Genomic DNA, 19667 nt, shown 5'->3' with positions numbered 1-19667 from the left:
TTGAGTTGAAGGAACTTTCTGCTGTCATTTATCAAAATGGACATTTTTCACTTTTTTGTTCAAGGTTGTGGGATGATTCCAAAGAGTGCAATCTCCTAATAATCTCAAAAATTAAACACCCAGCATTCTGGCGCTGCTCAAGCCTCCCGGCACACTTCTGGGTGAGATAAGACCTGTGGCAGCTTATGTGACAAATATACAACAGAAAAGGGGTCTAGGCATCAGGAGATGTAGGTTTGCATCCCAGCCCACAGACTTGGCTTCCTGGTCTTGTTCCCGTTGGCTTGGTTATCTTGGAGATAACAGCGTAGTTACTGAGAAAAATGACAGCATACTTTGAACTTGATAATGTGACATGTGGAGCTTTGAACTCAGTGATACTATCAATTTTAAGTGCTTTTAAATGTCAACTCCTAATTCTTTAGGTTTCTTAGAGTGAGATCCATAGATGCTTCTCTCAAAGTTTGAGTCTGAAAATTGCTTCTCTGATCTCCACCCAAGCTCATTTCCATCAGAATCAGCCATAGCCCAGTTATTTGTAAGCAGGGTATTATATTATCCCCACAGCTTAGCCAGGGCCTCCATTTCGACAAAGCCTGCAGAAAGTGTTGGGAGAATAAAGGCTCAGATTATAAGCCTTTATTTCTGCACTTGAATGGCGTAATTGGAAGACTTAAAAACCTTCAGTATGCGAAGGAATTAATATCTAATAGATAAATTAGATTTTTGGGAAAAGAGCTGCTTTCCAGTACCTCTTAAATGCCACCAAGATAGCAGGTATCTAATCTGCTCACATGCAGGTTGGCCCTACATAGGAACATTAAGTATCCTAATTATCCACTATGATAGGCACTCATTTTATGCCCATCTGTGTTACTCGGATGTTGAAAGCTTTATAAGTGAATCTGTAAGGAAAACAATTCATGCAGCAGATACCACTCCAAGTGTTAAACCCAAAACCTTGTTGCAATCATTCCATCAGACAATACATATTTAGGGACCTGCTGTGTTTCAAGCACTGTCCCAGGTGCTGGGAATACGATGATGAAAAAGATAGATTCATTTCCTGTCCTCAAGGGACATATGGCCTAGAAGGAATACAGCCATTAAGCATATAATTACTCAAATAATTATTTAATTGAAAATTTGATGTCCTATCCTATTTATAGACTTTCTCACAGTGTTTGCTGTTTCCTGTCTATTGGCTTTGCAGCTTTGAAACTCCTTCGGACCAAAACTGTAGTCTGTATGTATTTTGTCTCTGTGATCCACTGCAGGGCCTGGCCATATCAAAGAAATGTAGAAAGCAACAGTTTTTGCTTGAACTGGACGTATTTAGTATTGCTGCTGGAACAGGGCAAGCAAAAGTGAGAGACATCTTGAAAACATGTTGAAAGCCATTTATCAGCCCTTTGACCACCGCAGAAATAGTTTAAGAAATCAAGAATGGGCACACATTCTGGAAAGGTCAGAGGACTTCTCCTTTGTATATTCATCTCCATCCTCCAAGTGGAAGTCTATGAAATTGGACAGAAGTGTCCTCGCCCAGCACTAAGGGCACAATTGCCAAAACCCTGCCAAGGCCAGTTTCTTTGCACTCAGTCAGAAAGAGGCTGCCCACGCGGCCTACACAGAGCAGTTCCCGTCTCCTCTGATACTGATCAAGAAATGCAGAGACAGCAGTGACTGTCAGCAGATGGAAACCTCAACTAATCCATTACATCTGCTCAGGGGTCTCTGGTCCAGTCTGGGAAAGGCACACACAGCGTCCAGCTCGCTGCTGGCTCACGGTCACGAAAGGAAAGCAATGCTTTCTGAAATCTAATTTCATCTAGGAAAGAAAACGTCTCATTGGAATCGAGATGATCTTGTGCAGACTAGCATTCTCCGTTCTGCCCAGGCAAACAACGGGGGTCCAAGTGTCAAGTCACATCCTCATTAAATTTTCAAAAGCCCAGACATCATGTCCTTCACAGCGTCCATCTCCCTTTCCAATCGTTCAGTGCAGTCTACCTTGGTCTTATTCTCTCCCCCCTGGAATCTACACAATTGACAACAGTTCTCTGGCCTCAGATTACCAAGGGCAGCTTAACTCCTTTTAGATTGATTAGTCACTTGCATTTTTTCAAGAACAAAGGCGGTCAAATTTCTCAGTAGTGGTAGACTTGGGAAAAAAATAACTTGGCCACCATTTCAAGCTATTACTTTGGAAGAAAGGCGTTTCACATACCCACTCAAGGCAGCGTGGATATGAAGTTATCAAATGCAAAGTGTCTTCTGTAGTAATAAAAAGCTGTGTTATTTTTATCTCGTTCTTCATTTTTACAGGACGTCCCTGACCTACTAAAAACAAAAACAAACAAAAAAAATTTTTAATTTAAAAAGGTCCCCTTCAGATGTTGGTCAGAGTCTGCTGTGTGCAGCTTAAAGTCATCAGGAAAATCCATCCCGGGGAGCAGAGTGGACTATCGGACAGGGGATTAAAAAGGAAAAAAATGTGAAAATGACACACATTAGTACATGGAACATCTGTCTGTAATCACTGTCCTCTGAATAGAAACTGTGCTCTTAGCCAGCAATCAAGTGACAGAACAACACCCCTCCCAGACCCAGAGAGCCGAACTGTGCCCAAGCAAAGGTGAGTCTGCAATTTGACTTGGAGGATGGCGAAAGCCAGCCACGAATTCCAGTCATTCACTGACTTTGCCAAAAGGCCACATAATGCCCAGTAAGGTCACTAGGTTCCCAGCCACGATGCATCAGAGCACACCACCTCTGCTAACTGGATACTGCAAGCTCTAAAGTCATACAGCCCAGGTACTTTGAGTTCTTGGCTGTGTGACCTTGGGCAAATTGCTTCATCTCTCTGTGCCCTAGTTTCTGCAGCTGAAATGGAACCAACAACGACTCTGCCCCATATGGGTACTCTGAGAACTAGAACTAGATGCTATCATACACCAACAGTGTATGGCACACAGTAAGTGCTCAATCAATGCTCATCATTGTTATGCACAGAGGCAGAAAGCTTCTCCACTCCCTCTTTCACAAGCCAGACAGGATGCATGAGACACGACAGGGAGGCGAAGCTGAATCTTAGTAAGGGCTCCCCGCCTTCACGGCCACCTTCTAACTGCTGTGTTTTCCTCCAAGTCTGTCTTCTGGAACATACCTTGCCACACTCCACGCCCTCTGCTTGTGAATTGTCCCACACTTCATACCTCATTAGTCCTCTAAAGAACTAGGTTCTTAGGGCCACGGTCACATGCATGCAGCTCCACAGGGGAACCTGGGGACTCTGTGCCCCTCCCTTGATGTTACTTTATTCATTCGAAACCTGCTTCTTAGCTCCCCCACCACGCAGGCCCTGGGGATTCAACAAGAGCCAGCAGTCAATGACGTTTAATGAGGCCCCATCAGACCTCAGCATCCAGACGGACAATAACAGCCCCAGAAACCTTCGCCACACACCCCCTTGCAGCTGCCAAGGTTCCTTTTCTTAGGCAAAATAGAGAGACGGGAAGGGTCGGGCATGCACACCCCACTCAAATACTTCTCCCTCAATAATAGATTAATCATACTAGTTTAATTTGTACAGATCTTCTGTTTGGTCAATACATTTTTAGCATTTAATAAATGTATTAAAATTCATCACTGAGGTTTCAAATATATAAACACACTATTAAGGACCCCTATTCACTGGAATAGAAACAATGCAAGTGATTGCTTGTCTTTCCATCATGTTGCCCAATGACACAATATTAAATCTCTCTTTCCCCTCCTTTAACAACATACAGGGCAGATTCTGACCATCCTGATCACTTCTGTTGTTAAAAATAATGTAGCTTAGACAGACTTCTCATTCCAGAAATATGGAGTTGACGTACTTTTTCCTATTCCTCCCGCTAAGTACAACTAAAATCCATGAACATTACTCAAGAAGACTTGGAAAGATGAGGGCAGAAGGACTAGGGACATCAGGAACCAAGGAACAACATGGTGGTGAATTCCCTGAGTTTTCTTTTTGCCTCAGAGATCCCAGACTCGATGCTGGAGAAGCCAGAAACCCAGACACACCAACTGGTGCAAAGAAGGAAAAACTATAACAAAAGCCTCCTCTCTCTAGTCGAAGGATCAGGAAAGGTACAGCCTAACAAGACAGAAAACTTTTGGATAATAAGCTTCTACTCCACTGCAGCCAGCCCCACTCCCATCAAAATCAGCAAAAGCCTGAGAGAGGAGCCTAGCTCTCCACTCTCTTCAAGCTGAAAGGAGGTATCCCAAACCAATGGCCCCTCTCCAAGGTTGGTACTGGAGAAAGTCAAGTAGGGGACCCAGACTTTCACTCCAGCCAGGCAGTAATGAGGCCCCCTCTCCCTCTCCACTGGGGTGGTGTCAGAGAAGGTCTGGGGAGCATCAGGACTTTGACCACCCTCAGCAGTGACAAGGCCCCCTGTCGCCCATGGTACCAGTGGAGGCCATGGGTAGCAGTGATAAAGTACCCCAGCCTCTCCCAGCTAAGGCAGTATCAGCAGGGGCCTGGAGGAGCCTGAACTTCCATCTCCACTCAGCAGTAACAAGGTACCCTTTCACCCAGTGCAGGATGTCCACAGAGGCCAAGTGGAGAACCTGGACTTCCACCCCCTACCTGGTAGTAATGAGGAGGAATTCCCCCCCTTACTTTGCTGGAGGTGTCAGTGGAGGCAGACATAATAAAAATATTTATCAAAGGCCCAAAGTCTTATAACAATACCAAAAAGTCCAGGAGACAACTGAAAATTACTCACCGCACCAAGAACCAGGAAAATCCAGGTTGAATGAGAAAAGACAATTGATAGATTCTGATACCAAGAAGGCAGGGATGTCAGAATAATATGAATAAGATTTTGAAGCAGCTGTTAGAAAAATTTTCAACAAGCAATGATGTACACACTTGAAACAAACAAAAACATATAAAGTCTCAGCAAAGAAACAGAAGATCTCGAGACTTCCCTGGTGGTCCAGTGGTAAAGAATCCGCCTTACAATGCAGGGGATGCAGGTTCGATCCCTGGTCAGGGAACTAGGGTCCCACATGCTGCAGAGCAGCTAAGCCCGCATGCCACAACTACTGAGCTCACACACCCCAGAGCCTGCGCACCGCAACTAGAGAAGAGAAAACCTGCACACCACAACTAGAGAGAAGTCCGCACACCACAATGAAGAGCCTGTGAGCCGCAACGAAAGATCCCATGTGCCGCAACTAAGACCTGACCCAGCCAAAAATAAGTAAAATAAATAAATAAGTAATTTAAAAAGAAATAGAAAATCTCAACAAAGAAATAGAAGAGGGACTTCCCTGGTGGCACAGTGGTTAAGAATCTGCCTTCCAATGCAGGGGACACGGGTTTGAGCCCTGGTCCAGGAAGATCGCACATGCCGCAGAGCAACTAAGCCCATGCGCCACAACTACTGAAGCCCGTGCGCCTAGAGCCCATGCTCTGCAACAAGAGAAGCCACCACAATGAGAAGTCTGCACACCGCAACGAAGAGTAGACCCCGCTCACCACAACTAGAGAAAACCTGCATGCAGCAATGAAGACCCGATGCAGCCAAAAATAAATAAATTTATTAAAAAAAAAGAAATGGAAGAAACGAAGAACCAAATGGAAATTTTAGAACTGAAAAAAATAACCAACCCTCCCCCCCAAAAAATCAATTATGGGCTTACAGCAGAATGGAAGAGATGAAGGAAACAATCAATAAACTTGAAGAAAGAGCAACAGAAATTATCAAATCTGAACAGCAGAGAAATATAGGCTGTAAAAGAATGAACAGAGCCACAGGCAACTGTGGGACTATAACAAAAGAACTAACACTCTTGTCATCAGAGTTCTGCAGAAAGAGAGGATAAAGAGGGTGGAGTAGAAAAAGTATTTGAAAAAATAATGGCTGGAAACTTCCCTAATTTGGCAAATATCCTAAACCTACAGATTCAAGAAGCTGAGAAAATGCCGAAGAGGATGAATCCAAAAAAGTCCATGCCAAGATACATCATAGGAAAACACTGAAAATAAAGAAATGGAAAAAAATCTTGAAAGCCATGAGAGAGAAACACCTTACGTTCTATATTTTTAACACAATAAAATTAATTATTTAATTAATTTTAAAAAGCTGGGGAAAAAAGTACAAAGTGAAAGAGAAAAAAAAAAAAAGCTGGTACTTTGAAAAGATAGGTAAAATTGACAAACTTCTAGCAAGACTGAAAAAGAAAAATGAGAGGGAAAACACGCATTACCAATATCAGGAATGAAACAGTGCCTGCAGAGACTAAAAGGACAATAAAGGCATACTATGAAACCTATACACTCATAGATATATGACAACTTAGAGGAAATGGGCCAATTTCTCAAAAAGCAAAAACTGTCACCACTCACCCCAAATGAAATAGGTAATTTAAAGAACCCGTAACAATTAAGGAAATTGGAATCGTAATTTTAAAAATTCCAAAAAAGAAATCTTCAGGCCCAGATAGTATTACTGGAGAAGCCTACCAAATGTTTACATGAACATCAGTTCTACACAATTTCTTCCAGAAAAGATAAACAAAGGAAACACTTCCCAATTCATTTTATAAAGCCAGTATTACCCTGTTAACAAAACCAGACAAAGACAGTACAAACAAGGAAAATTACAATGTCCTTCATGAATATAGATACAAAAATCCTTAACAAAATATTAACCAAAAAATGTAGTAACGTATAAAAAGAATTACACACCAGGATTGAGTGGGATCTATTCCAGGGTGCAAGCCTGGTTCAACAATCATATATCAACTGATGTAATCTACCATGATCATAGGCTAAGAAAAATTACATGATCATATAAACGGATGTGGAAAAAGCATTTCACAAAATTCAGTACCATTCACGATTTAAAACTCTTTGACGCTAGGCATAAAGGGGGACTTCCTTAATTTGGTAAAGAAAAAAAAAACTATCTACAGGACTTCCCTGGTGGTCCAGTGGTTAAGACCACGCTTCCCCTGTTGGGGGGGGGGCGTGAGCTCGATCCTTGGTCGGGGAACTAAGATCCCGCAGGCCATGCGGTGCAGCCAAAAAAAAAAAACTACCAAAACCCTATAGCTAGGACTTCCCTGGTGGCGCAGTGGTTAAGAATCCACCTGCCAATGCAGGGGACATGGGTTCGAGCCCTGGTCCAGGAAGATCTCACATGCTGCGGAGCAACCAAGCCCGTGCACCACAACTACTGAGCCTGAGCTCTAGAGCCCATGAGCCACAACTACGGAGCCCGTGTGCCACAACTACTGAAGCCTGTGCACCTAGATCCCATGCTCTGCAACAAGAGAAGCCACCGCAATGAGAAGCCTGCACACCACAACTAGAGAAAGCCCACACACAGCAACGAAGACCCAACAAATTTAAAATTAATTAATTAAAAAAAAAAAAACCTATAGCTAACATCACACTTAATTTTGAAAGACTGATGGATGTTCCCTTAAGATTGGAAACAAAGCTGGGATTTCACTCTCAAAGCTATGGAAGTTTAACCTAAACACACACACACACACACACACACACACACACACACAAAATGCAGTCGCTCTTAAAAGAGAAGGAGGGGAACATAGGCAGTCTGGCTTGGAATCTGTGTATTAGGTTTGTGTGTTTGGGGTTTTTGGATCATTGCTGCCATTTGAAGTTTTTGTTTGTGTACCAAGTTGAATGGTGTCACCCACCCCAAAATTCATATCCACCCAGAATGTCAGAATATGACCCTATTTGGAAGTTGGGTCTTTGCAGATGTAATCAGTTAAGATGAAGCCATACTGGATTAGGGTGGGCCATAAATCCAGGGCCTCCTGTCTTTATAAGAAGAGAGGACGCACACAGGGGAGACAGCCGTGTGACAGAGGCCAAGATTGGAGGGAAGCAACTCCCATCTAAGCAAAGCCAAGTACTGCTGAGGACCCAAAGAGAGGCACAGGTCGGCCCTACTGACACCCTGATTTCAGACTTCTGGCCTCCAAGACTGGAAGAGAATACATTTCTGTTGCTTTTAAGCCACCCAGTTGGTGGTCACTTGTCACTGTTGCGCTAGGAAACAAACACAGTCCGATTCTGCCTTTCCCACGATCTAGAATAAGTGGCATCTTGCTAAGAATGCCTGGGGGGTGGGGGGATGGGGGGGCTCCTCGGGCAATCCGTGTGGCTTCCTCACAAGGAGAATGAATCCCAGATCCTATTCGGGAACTGAAGAAGTGTCTTCTACACGGAAAAAGAGGGACACAGCCTCAAGCACGCAGCATTTTTCTGTGTGTAAAAGAAGAGCAGGAAAACCCGCAAACAAAAATCACATTCTTGTAGAGCCACGTGAATGCACCGCCCGGGGCGCGTTCGCCTGGCGCCTGCTCGCTCAGCAGAAGGCCGCGGGTCAGCTGGCTGGGAGCTTAGTCACGGCCTTTCAAACCCTCCTCCGTAGCTTCCAAGTTCAAAGGAGAAAAGAAACAAGGCTTTGTGGACCATCTCAGTGAGACACCCTGCCGGTACATGTGAGTCAGGGTGAGGCAGTATCCTAATTTCTTCAAAGGTTTTCAGGTTCTCTTGGCTCCTCCTGAGTGGAGTGGTTTTCAAGTTGCTCCTGAGTCTCGCCCTCATTCTTTACCTTTCTGCCTCTATTAATGCCCCTGGACTCAGGATCAGAGCAGGCAACCAGGGGGTGTGGCTTTTCCTGGCACCTCCACCCACAACAGCAACATCATCCTCTCCACCATCACCAGCATCATCACCATCTCCATCGTGGAATATGTACAATATTATAGGAGCGACTTCTGAGCGCCTGCTGTGTGCCGACCTCCATACGAAGTCCCCTCCCAGCTGCCCTCCAGGTAGGCATTGTTCAGCCCCCGGAGAGGCAAGGAAGCTGAGTCTCAGTAACATAAATTAAAACTGTATAAATAAATAGTGTGCCTGACACCACCCAAGTAGTAAGTGGAGGCCCCGCCAGTCAGCCTGCCTCCACTGCCCCTGTTCTTTCAAGACACCATCCAGCCTCTGAAAGACAGAAAAAGGAAAACATTCCAGCCACTCCTGGAATACCACACGTCCAGGGAATCCCCAGCCTGCTGCCTGGACACGACCAATGTCCTCACCTGTCCCCCCCCTTTCTTTTCCCATCTTCTGTCACATCTTTGTTAAGCCCCTACCACGTGGCGTGGACATCAATCAGGGGGCCTGGCTTCACATGTACGACTGAATTTTCAAGTGACTGGTCAGAGGGTTTGGGTTGGGGTGTAAGTGCTCAGTGGGTCCGGGGGCTCCCTTTGGGGTGAGTCAAATGCTTTGGAACTAGATGGAGGTGGTGGTGGCACGACATTGTGCATGTACTACGTGCCACTGAATTGTGCATTTTAAAATGGTTGATTTGGGGGGACGTACCTGGCAGTCCAGGGGTTAAGACTCCAAGCTCCTAATGCAAGGGACCCGGGTTCAATCCCTGGTCAGGGAACTAAGATCCTGCATGCTATGTGGTGCAGCCAAATAAAATAAAATTACTTTTTAAAAAAATTTTAAATAAATAAAATGATACAGACTTCCCTGGTGGAGCAGTGGTCAAGAATCCGCCTGCCGATGCAGGGGACACGGGTTCGAGCCCTGGTCCGGGAAGATCCCACATGCCGCGGAGCAACTAAGCCTGTGCACCATAACTACCGAGCCTGCGCTCTAGAGCCCACAAGCCACAACTACTGAGCCCATGTGCTGCAACTACTGAAGCCTGCACACCTAGAACCCATGCTCTGCAACAAGAGAAGCCACCGCAATGAGAAGCCCACACACCAAAACGAAGAGTAGCCCCCGCTCGCCGCAACTAGAGAAAGCCCACGAAGACCCAACGCAGCCAAAAATAATTAACTAATTAATTGTAAATAAGTAAATAAATTAATTAATTAAATGGTTGAGTTTTAGATAATCAACAAGGACATACTCTATAGCACAGGGAACTCTACTCAATACTCTGTAATAACCTATATGGGAGAAGAATCTGAAAAAGAGCAGATATATGTATATGTATAACTGAATCACTCTGCTGTACCCCTGAAACTAACACAACATTGTAAATCAACTATACTCCAATATAAAATAAAAATTAAACTCTCTCTCTCTCTCTCTCTCTATATATATATATATATATATATATTTTTTTTTTAAAGAGGGAATTCCCTGGTGGTCCAGTGGTTAGGACTCTGCTCTTTCACTACCAAGCGTCCAGGTTCCATCCCTGGGTAAGGAACTAAGATCCTGCAAGCTGTGCGGTGCAACCAAAAAAAAAGAGGAAAAGAAAAGAAAAGGAGAAGAGAAGAGAAGAGAAGAGAAAAGAAAAGAAAAGAAAAGAAAAGAAAAATGGTTGATTTTATGTGATGTGAATTTTGCCTCAGTAAGTTAAAAGGGTTTGGGAATTGCATGACAAAGGAACCCCATGGCTGAGGATTTTTAACGCGGTCACAGCCTAAAAGCCCATCTCACCTCTTTCTTGGCGGGAACCACGTTCAGGCAGCAGCCAGCGCCCCAGGACAGCCTTGGTGTTGGCGGGTCATTTGGTGAGCCGCGCTGGGGCACAATTTTGGTGGCACTGTCCTGCCCTCCCATTTCAGTGTCCCCATGTCTTACACATCCTGTTCACACTAAAGCTGAAGTGAGACAGGATATCCTGGGACTTGAAAGTAGGGTTTGCTGAGAGGTGACTCAGGAAGATGGATTCTCCAAGTACCTGCCCCTCCGAGGCTATGATTTCCCCTTCGGTGGTGCTTCTAGAAAACTGACGACAGACAGAACGACCCGCGCATGTCGCTGAGCACCCTCCCCAGGGAGCATGACAAGGCAGCTGCCTAATTCCTGGGTGGCCTCTGACGGCTGTGACCCTCTGACAAGTGTTGCCTGGCAGGTCTTCCAAGAGATGCTGCAGGAGGCCCCAGCAGGACCAACCTGGCCACAGGTGAGGAAGGGCAGCTTCCAGCCTTCTTGACGAGGAGAGAGAGAAACTGAAACAAAAAACAGCTAAATAATCCCATCAAAGGTGCCCAAGCAAATCCTGGTCCACACACATTCACAGTAGCCAAAGGTGAAATAGAGAGCTAAAGAGAACCTACTGTATAGCGCAGGGAACTCTACCCGGTGCTCTGCGGTGACCGAAATGGGAAGGAAATCCAAAAAAGAGGGGATATGCGTATACGTATAACAGCAGAAAATAACACAACATTGTAAAATAACTATACTCCAATAAAAATTAACTTTAAAATAAATAAAGTTTATAAAATAAATGATCAAAATGGTAATTAAAAAAAAATAGCCAAAGGTGGAAACATCCCAAGTGTCCATCAACCATCAATGAATGATGGATAAACAAGGGGTGGAAATCCATACGATGAAATATTGCTCAGCCATAGAGGGGAATGACACACACTACGATGTGGATGGACCCTGAAAACATGAAGCTCTGTGAAGGAAGCCAGACACAAAAAGACCACAGTCTGCATGATTCCATTTATACGATCTGTCTCAAATAAGTAAATTCATAGAGACAGAAAGTGAATTGGTGGTTGCCAGGGATGGGGGAGGGAGGGGCGTGGCAGATGACGAGGGATGCTTCATGGTATGAGTTTCCCTTTGCAGGTGATGAAAATGTTTGGGGAACTTGTTAGAGGTGGTGGTCACACAACATTGCAAATGTACTAAATGCTACTGACCTAACACTTTAAAATGGTTAATTAAAACAATTATATACATGTTTGTAGGAAAATCTACATAACATAAAATTTACCATTTTAGCCATCTTGAAATGTCCGGTTCAGGGGCGTGAAGTGCATTCACATTGTTGTGCAACCAGCACCACCACCATCCACCTCCAGAACTTTGTCATCTTCCCAAACTGAGTCTCTTTCCCCTTTAAACACTAATTCCCCACCCTCCTCCTTCAGCCCTTGTCAGCCACCCTTCTACTTTCTGTCTCAACTCTAGGGACCTCTTATAAGTGGAATCATGTAATATTTGCCCTTTTGTGATTAAAATAGTTAATTTTATGTCATGTGAATTTCATGTTGATTGGAAGGAAAAAGAGAAAGAAGGAAAGGAAGGAAGGAAGGGGAAGGAGAAGGAAAGGGATGGGAAGGAAAGGGAGAAAGGAAGAAAGGAAGAAAGGAAGAAAGGAAGAAAGGAAGAAAGAAAGAAAGAAAGAAAGAAAGAAAGAAAGAAAGAAAGAAAGAAAGAAAGAAAGAAAGAAAGAAAGAAAGGAAGGAAGGAAGGAAGGAAGGAAGGAAGGAAGGAAGAAAGGGAGAGAGAGGGAGGGAGGGAGGGGAGGGTGGAAGAAAGGAAAAGAAACCAATCAATCCATCTTAGCCCCCTCCTCACTGAGACTGTTGTAGCCACAGACTGGATCTGGGTCAAGGTGACCGTAGCCCCTTCTGAATCTACCCTTCACCCTCCACTGTCATCCCCAGGGATGAGACTGAATTGGCAGCAGGTCAAAATAAAATGTTTGTGGGGCAGTAGCAGCCTTAGGGGGCCTGTGAGATGCTGGTGGGAGAAAATGCCGTCCTCAGATAACAGCTTCATGAACAACTCTCAGGTTTAAGTGCACGAGAAAAGTGTCTCCGCTGTGGTTTCCTCTCTAAGTGTTCCAGAGTGGACAGCTCATGCCTGCTAATGGAAAGGTCTGCATCCGCTTCCTGGATTTCGTGAACAGGGTAAAAACCCAGGAGAGAAGGTGCCCACACCATCGCCAATCGCACCCCATCCATTTGTGTGCTGAGCCTAACTTCAGGTTAATTATTTACGACGGGGCTCCAAAGGAAGTGTTAGGAAGAGACTGGCTGCCTCTTCTAATTGCCAGGTTTCTGAGAAGAAGCTTCAGCCTGGAGGGATTTTTGTGATTAGAATGAAAGGAAATATAAAAAAGCAAAGTGTGCTTTGGCCTGGTTCAAAAGAACAGACTACTGAGAACTAAAAAGAAAAATTAATTATTAATAACCAGAATATGGAAAGAAAAGGGGACGACAGAGGAAAGACGGTTTCTACCCAGCCCTCACCTGAATCTCCTGCAACCAGAAACCAAGGGGAGCTGCCCACAGAGTCATGCACCAGACGTGGAGCAGATCGGTTGTTGATTCTGAAGATGAAACAGCATAAGGCTGCCTTCTGTTGGGAAATCTCAGAGCCAGGGGTCTAAGGTAGAGGGGGCTTCACCATGAAATCAAATTGAACTTTGGTTTTCCAAAAACAGCACGTGTGACACCTATTTAATTTCTAGCCATTTTTCTCTTATAAGCGCATCATCTAACTTTACAAAAAAAATTTTTTATTGAAGTATAGTTGATTTACAAAGTTGTGTTAATTGCTGCTTACAGCAAAGTGATTCAGTTATACATATGTGTGTGTATATATATATATATATATATTCTAATATTCTTTTCCATTATGGTTTATCATAGGAAATTGAATATAGTTTCCTGTGCAATACAGTAGGACCTTGCTGTTTGTCCATCCTGTATATAAAAGTTTACATCTGCTCATCCCAACCTCCCACTCCATCCCTCCACCAGCCCCCTCCCCCTTGACACCCACCAGTCTGTTCTCTATGTCTGTGAGTCTGTTTCATAGATAGGTTCATTTGTGTCATAGTTTAGATTCCACATATAAGTGATATTATATGGTAGGTATCTTTCTCTTTCTGACTTACTTGGCTTTGTATGATAATCTCTAGTTGCATCCATGTTGCTGCAAATGGCATTATTTCATTCTTTTTTTATGGCTGAGTAGTATTCCATTGTATATATGTACCATATCTTCTCTCTCCATTCATCTGTTGATGGACATTTAGGTTGTTTCCGTGTCTTGGCTATTGTGAATAGTGCTGCTGTGAACATAGGGATGCATGTATCTTTTTGAATTAGAGTTTTGTCTGGATATATACGCAGAAGTGGGATTGCTGGATCATATGGTAGCTCTATTTTTAGTTTTCTGAGGAACCTCCGTACTGTCTTCCACAGTGGCTGCACCAACTTACATTCCCACCAACAGTGTAGGAGGGTCCCCTTTTCTCCACATCCTCTCCAGCATTTGTTATTTGTACAGTTTTTAATGATGGCCATTCTGACTGGTGTGAGGTGGAACTTCATTGTAGCTTTGATTTGCATTTCTCCAACAATTATCGATGATGAGAGTCTTTTCATGTGCCTTTTGGCCATTTGTATTTCTTCTTTGGAGAAATGTCTATTTAGGTCTTCTCATCTAACGTTTTTGTAGCTGCTTCTTACTTGGGCAATGAGTACCCAGCCCTTGGATCATTCGCATCCCGCAAGATCAGAAAGGAAGAAAAAAATAGAAAGAAAAAAGGCTTCCAAATAGTCCCATTTTGCTACTCAGAGAAAATTTGGTAGGGGGAAGAAGTTATAATGATAGCAGATAAAATGCAATTTGAAAGTTACCTGTTTATTTATGTATCACCCTCGTCCCCAGCCATCACTGGCAACTAAGAGTTGACTTATTTATCAGTTTAAATCCCAGGTACTCTTCCTTGGGAGCAAGAAGTGGCATATCAGGAAACGGTGAGAAGTTCCGTGGCAAAGACACAATTTGTAGCTCAACTGCTGGAGGACTTTTTCATTTGCATCCCACCAGGCAAACTCAAGTCTGAGTTTCTGTGACTTTTGAGGCACATTTTATTTCCTTTCCTGGCACTCCACTCTCCTCAGCAAGAACTATCCATTAAGGTGTGGAATTTAATAACAGGCATGCTTAATTATAGACGTTGCATTTGCCTGTCCCAGAGGATTGAAAACAAAGTGTCTCCTAAAAAACTCAAGACTGGGGTCATGAAGGGGATCAGACTCACAGATCAAGAAAGCCACCAGACGTTTAAGAAAGGGATGGATGGGGACTTCCCTGGTGGAACAGTGGCTAAGACTCCACGTTCCCAACGCATGGGGCCTGGGTTCGATCCCTGGTCAGGGAACTAGATCCCACATGCTGCAACGCAGATCCCGCAGGCAGCAACGAAGACCCGACAGAGACAAATAAATAAATAAATAAAATATTAAAAAAAAAAAAAAAAGGAAATGGGCCGATGATGAAGCAGGGAGGGGCTGTGCATGGTGACTGAAACTCGTCCAGGGTTATCCACTAGAGGACCCGCCCCGGCGAGGTCTCTGATGATATGGGCAGTGCAGCGCACGGGTCCAAGTTGGAAAATATTGCTATGACTTTTCCTCTGCCAGGAAGGTACCTCCCTGTTTCTTTCCTCAGTCAACTCAACGCCCTCAAGACAGTTGTCTGACAATGTAACTGTCCCCCCCATGGTGGAGTGAGCTCCCCATCACAGGAAACATTCAAGTAGAAATAAGAGAAAATACGTCTGTACTACCTTTGTTCCAAAGTCCCTTCCAGCTCTTCAGACTGTGTGAATTTTCAGGTTAACAGAATTGAAGGCCATTCCCAAATCACAACAGCTGCTCTCCGGCCAACATTCCATCTGGTGAATCATGGAGGGAAACAGCGCTGGAGGTTATCAAAACTAATGATGGACAAAACTGTGACCGTGAATCAGAGAGGGGCCCCCCCAGCTTCAAGGTAGGGTCCCCATCTGAGGATGTGGGAAACTGGCACCCTCGTGCCTTGCTGGTGGGAATGTAAAATGGTGCAGCCGTTGTGGAACACGGTTTGACAGTGCATCAAAGAGTTAAAGATAGAATCACCAGGCGACCCAGCAATTTCACTCCTAGGTGTATCGTATACCCAAAAGGATTGAAAACAGGTATTAAAACAAATACAGCTGACCATTGAACAATGAGGGGGGTCAGGGACACTGACCCTCCGCCCAGCTGAAAATCTGCATTTAACTTACAGTCGGCCCTTCACATATGGAGTTCCCCCATATCCGAGGTTCCCTGTCCCCGGATTCAACCAACCACGGATCATGCAGTACCTCAGTATTGACTATTGAAAAACGTCTGCCATGCAGTTCAAACTGATGTTGTTCAAGGGTCAACTTATATACACAGTTCATAGAAGCATTATTCAAATAGCAAATAGCAAAAAGATGGAAACAGCCAAAATGGCCATCAATGGATAAATGAATAAACAAATTGTGTTTTTATATATACATACAGTATTTTAATATACATTATTAGAGACACAGTTATGTATATAGTATATAATGGAATATTTCTCAACCATAAAAAGGAATGAAGTATGGATATATGCTATGTGATGACTTGAAAACATTACGCTAAGTGAAAGAAGCCAGACACAGAAGGTCCCGTGCTGTATGATTCCATTTACATGAAATATGTAGGCTAGGCAGAGCCACAGAGACAGAGGCAGATTGATGGTGGCTGGATGCTGGAGGGCGGGAGGAATGGGGAGTGACCACGTAATGGGTACCGGGTTTCCTTTGGGGACGATGAAAATGTTTTGGAACTCGATAGCTGTGGTGGCGACACAACACTGTGAATGCACTAAATGCCACTGAATTGTTCACTTTAAAATAGTTAACTTTACGGGACTTCCCTGGTGGTCCAGTGGTTCAGAACCCGCCTTCCAATGCAGGGGACGCAGGTTCAATACCTGGTCTGGGAACTAAGATCCCACATGCCACGGGGCAACTAAGCCTGCACGCCACAGCTAGAGAGAAACCTGCCGGCCGCAACTAAGGCCCAAACGCAGCCGAAAATAAAATAAATAAATACATTTAGAAAAAAAAAAGGGGCTTCCCTGGTGACGCAGTGGTTGAAAGGCCGCCTGCCGATGCAGGGGACACGGGTTCGTGCCCCGGTCCGGGAAGATCCCACGTGCCGCAGAGCAGCTGGGCCCGTGAGCTGAGTCTGCACGTCCAGAGCCTGTGCTCCGCAATGGGAGAGGCCACAACAGTGAAAGGCCCGCGTACCGCCAAAAAAAAAAAAAAAAAGAAAAAAAAAAAGAAAAAAAAATGTATCACAGAGCTAAAAAATACAACCAACTAGTGAATATAACAAAAAAGAAGCAGACCTCACAGATATAAAGAACAAACTAGTGGTTACCAGTGGGGAGAGGGGAGGGGGGGAAGGGAAATTTTTTAAAAAATAGTTAACTTTATGTTGTGCGAATTTCACCTCAGTTAAAAATCTGTGAATGGTTCCCAGCCCAGAATGAAGAGAGGTCCCTGGAGCTCACTGCTGTGTGCCTCAGGGCAAGGTGATTGACCTCTCTGTGCCTCAGCTTCTTGGTTTATCAACGAGAGACAGTAATACCTGCCTTTCAGAGTTGTTCCTAAGATTACAGATCATTTACATTATATGCCTGGCATGTATTAACTATTATGAAAAAAAATAGGAGACACCCTGATGTGAACATTTCTAGAATGGAAGGGAACGGCTCTAGAATGCAGAGCCAGGGTCCTCGCTGACAGTCTTCAATCAATAAAACAGGTGGTCTAGTTGTCAGAATATACTACCTCCCTCTTGAGAATCGGTTTATAAGAGAGAGGAATAAACGTTACTATTGTATCACCTTCTGCTTACACAACTATCAAATAGGAATCACCAGGTTGGAACTCAGCATTTACTGTGTGCCAAATACTTTCCTTGTTGGAGCTCGCCCAACCCTGGAGGCCTTAAGCGTGTGTTATTATTCCTGTGGGTTTGAGAGCTAGGCGAGCCCTCGGAGTGGGTGGGGAGGCCCAGAGAGGTGATTCGTTGCCCACCATCACACAGCTTAGGACCCACGTCCTAGCCCCTTTGGGAGGTCCCTTTCCACCTCTCCAAGGTGCACTGGAGGGCAGCTCAGAAATTTGCTAGAAAGCAGAAAAAAAATCCTACATGAGATTTGAAATCTGACATGAAGGACAGGTGACGTGCACCCCAGAAACTCAGCAGTACACCCCGAAAGTCAGTGTCCCTGTAGAATTTTTCAGAAGAGTGGCTATATCTCAGCAAGCTTAGCTTTCACTGCAGTTTCGACCCTAGATTATTAAGCTGAATACAAACAGTCCATTTGCAAGAGATGATAAATGATTTAAAATATAAATAAATACATTGAATCTTACCAGCAACTCAATTAGCAAAAAAGAAAAAAGAGAGAGAGAGAGAGATTTACCTGTGCTGAGGAAGGCACGTGTGAATGGGTAAAACCCTGTAGGAAGAGTAAATTGACGATATCTTTTAAAAGCCTTTCAGGGGCTTGCCTAGTGGCGTGGTGGTTAAGAATCCGCCTGCTAGTGCAGGGGACATGGGTTCAAGCCCTGGTCCAGGAAGATCCCACATGCCGCAGAGCAACTAAACCCGTGCGCCACAACTACTGAGTCTGCGCTGTAGAGCCCAGGAGCCACAACTACTGAGCCCACTGCCACAACTACTGAAGCCCATGCGCCTAGAGCCCGTGCTCTGCAACAAGAGAAGACACTGCAATGAGAAGCCCGCGCACTGCAACAAAGAGCAGCCCCCGCTCGCTGCAACTAGAGAAAGCCCGAGCGCAGCAACCAAGACCCAACGTAGCCAAAAATAAATAAATAAATTTATATTTTAGAAAAGCCTTTCAAACGTTCACACCCGCTCTGATCGCGCCGCCGGCGTGCAAGATGGCGGTGAAGAAAGACAAGAAGCCTAAGAAGTCAACCTGGAAGTTTAATTTGGACCTTACTCATCCAGTAGAAGATGGAATTTCTGATTCTGGAAATTTTGAACCGTTTCTACGGGAGAAGGTTAAAGTGAATGGAAAAACTGGAAATCTTGGGAATGTCGTTCCCGTTGAACGCTTCAAGAATAAAATCACAGTTGTTTCTGAGAAACAGTTCTCTAAAAGGTATTTGAAACACCTTCCCAAGAAATACCTTCAAAAGAACAATCTTCGTGATTGGCTCCGTGTGGTCGCATCCGACAAGGAGACTGATGAACTTCGTTACTTCCAGATTAGTCAAGATGAAGATGGATCCGAGTCTGAGGACTAGACGAAGCCGTCCCTTTCAGGGCTTTGCTTGCTAACAAAACCAATCAAGTATACGAGAGAAACATCTTGAAATGGACCTTTAGTTTATCAGTGAACGAAAAACATTACTCTGTATGTTAAGCATTCATCTCTTTGATTTAAGTGGATCCTGGCTTTCCTTTAATACTTTAAAAAAAATTTTATTGGGGTGTGGTTGATTTACAATGTTGTGTTAGTTTTGGGTGTACAGCAGAGTGAATCAGTTACACACAGGCACTCCTTTTCTTTTTTAAGATTCTTTTCCCACATAGGCCATTACAGAGTATTGAGTAGAGTTCCCTGTGCTATACAGCAGGTTCTTATTAGTTATCTGTTTTTTGTATAGTAGTATGTACATGTCAGTCCCAATCTCCCAGTTTATCCACCCCCCCGCCCCCTCACCCTTATCCCCTGGTAACCATAAGTTTGTTTTCTACATCTGTTACTCTACTTCTGTTTTGTAAATAAGTTCTTTTGTACTCCTCTGTTGTTGCTTTTTTTAACACTTTCTGTAAGCAGTATTTAATAGCCTATAGCTGGTGGAATTTCTTCCAGGATTTCTGAAGGGTGCTACTTTCACAAACGTCCTTGAGTTAAAGTATAGAGTGAAAAAATGAAGCACAATTTTGGGTGGAACTTTATAGAATAAAATATTTAAATTCTCGGAAAAAAACCCAAAAAA

General features: G+C 44.1%; 1 protein-coding gene across 1 annotated transcript; it reads left to right on the top strand.

The window, feature by feature from the left end:
* The first annotated feature begins 18588 nt into the window (after positions 1 to 18588).
* Positions 18589 to 19036, top strand: LOC309833221 (ribosomal protein eL22-like 1). The gene has a single exon (XM_082671406.1). It carries the CDS (start codon positions 18600 to 18602, stop codon positions 18966 to 18968), a length of 369 nt encoding a protein of 122 aa, XP_082527532.1. The 5' UTR covers positions 18589 to 18599; the 3' UTR covers positions 18969 to 19036.
* The last annotated feature ends 631 nt before the right edge of the window (positions 19037 to 19667 follow it).

The sequence above is a fragment of the Grampus griseus genome (assembly GCF_964374135.1).
Source record: "Grampus griseus genome assembly, chromosome: 14".
Taxonomy (NCBI): Eukaryota; Metazoa; Chordata; class Mammalia; order Artiodactyla; family Delphinidae; genus Grampus; species Grampus griseus.
This window is presented reverse-complemented; position numbering and strand designations above follow the sequence as displayed.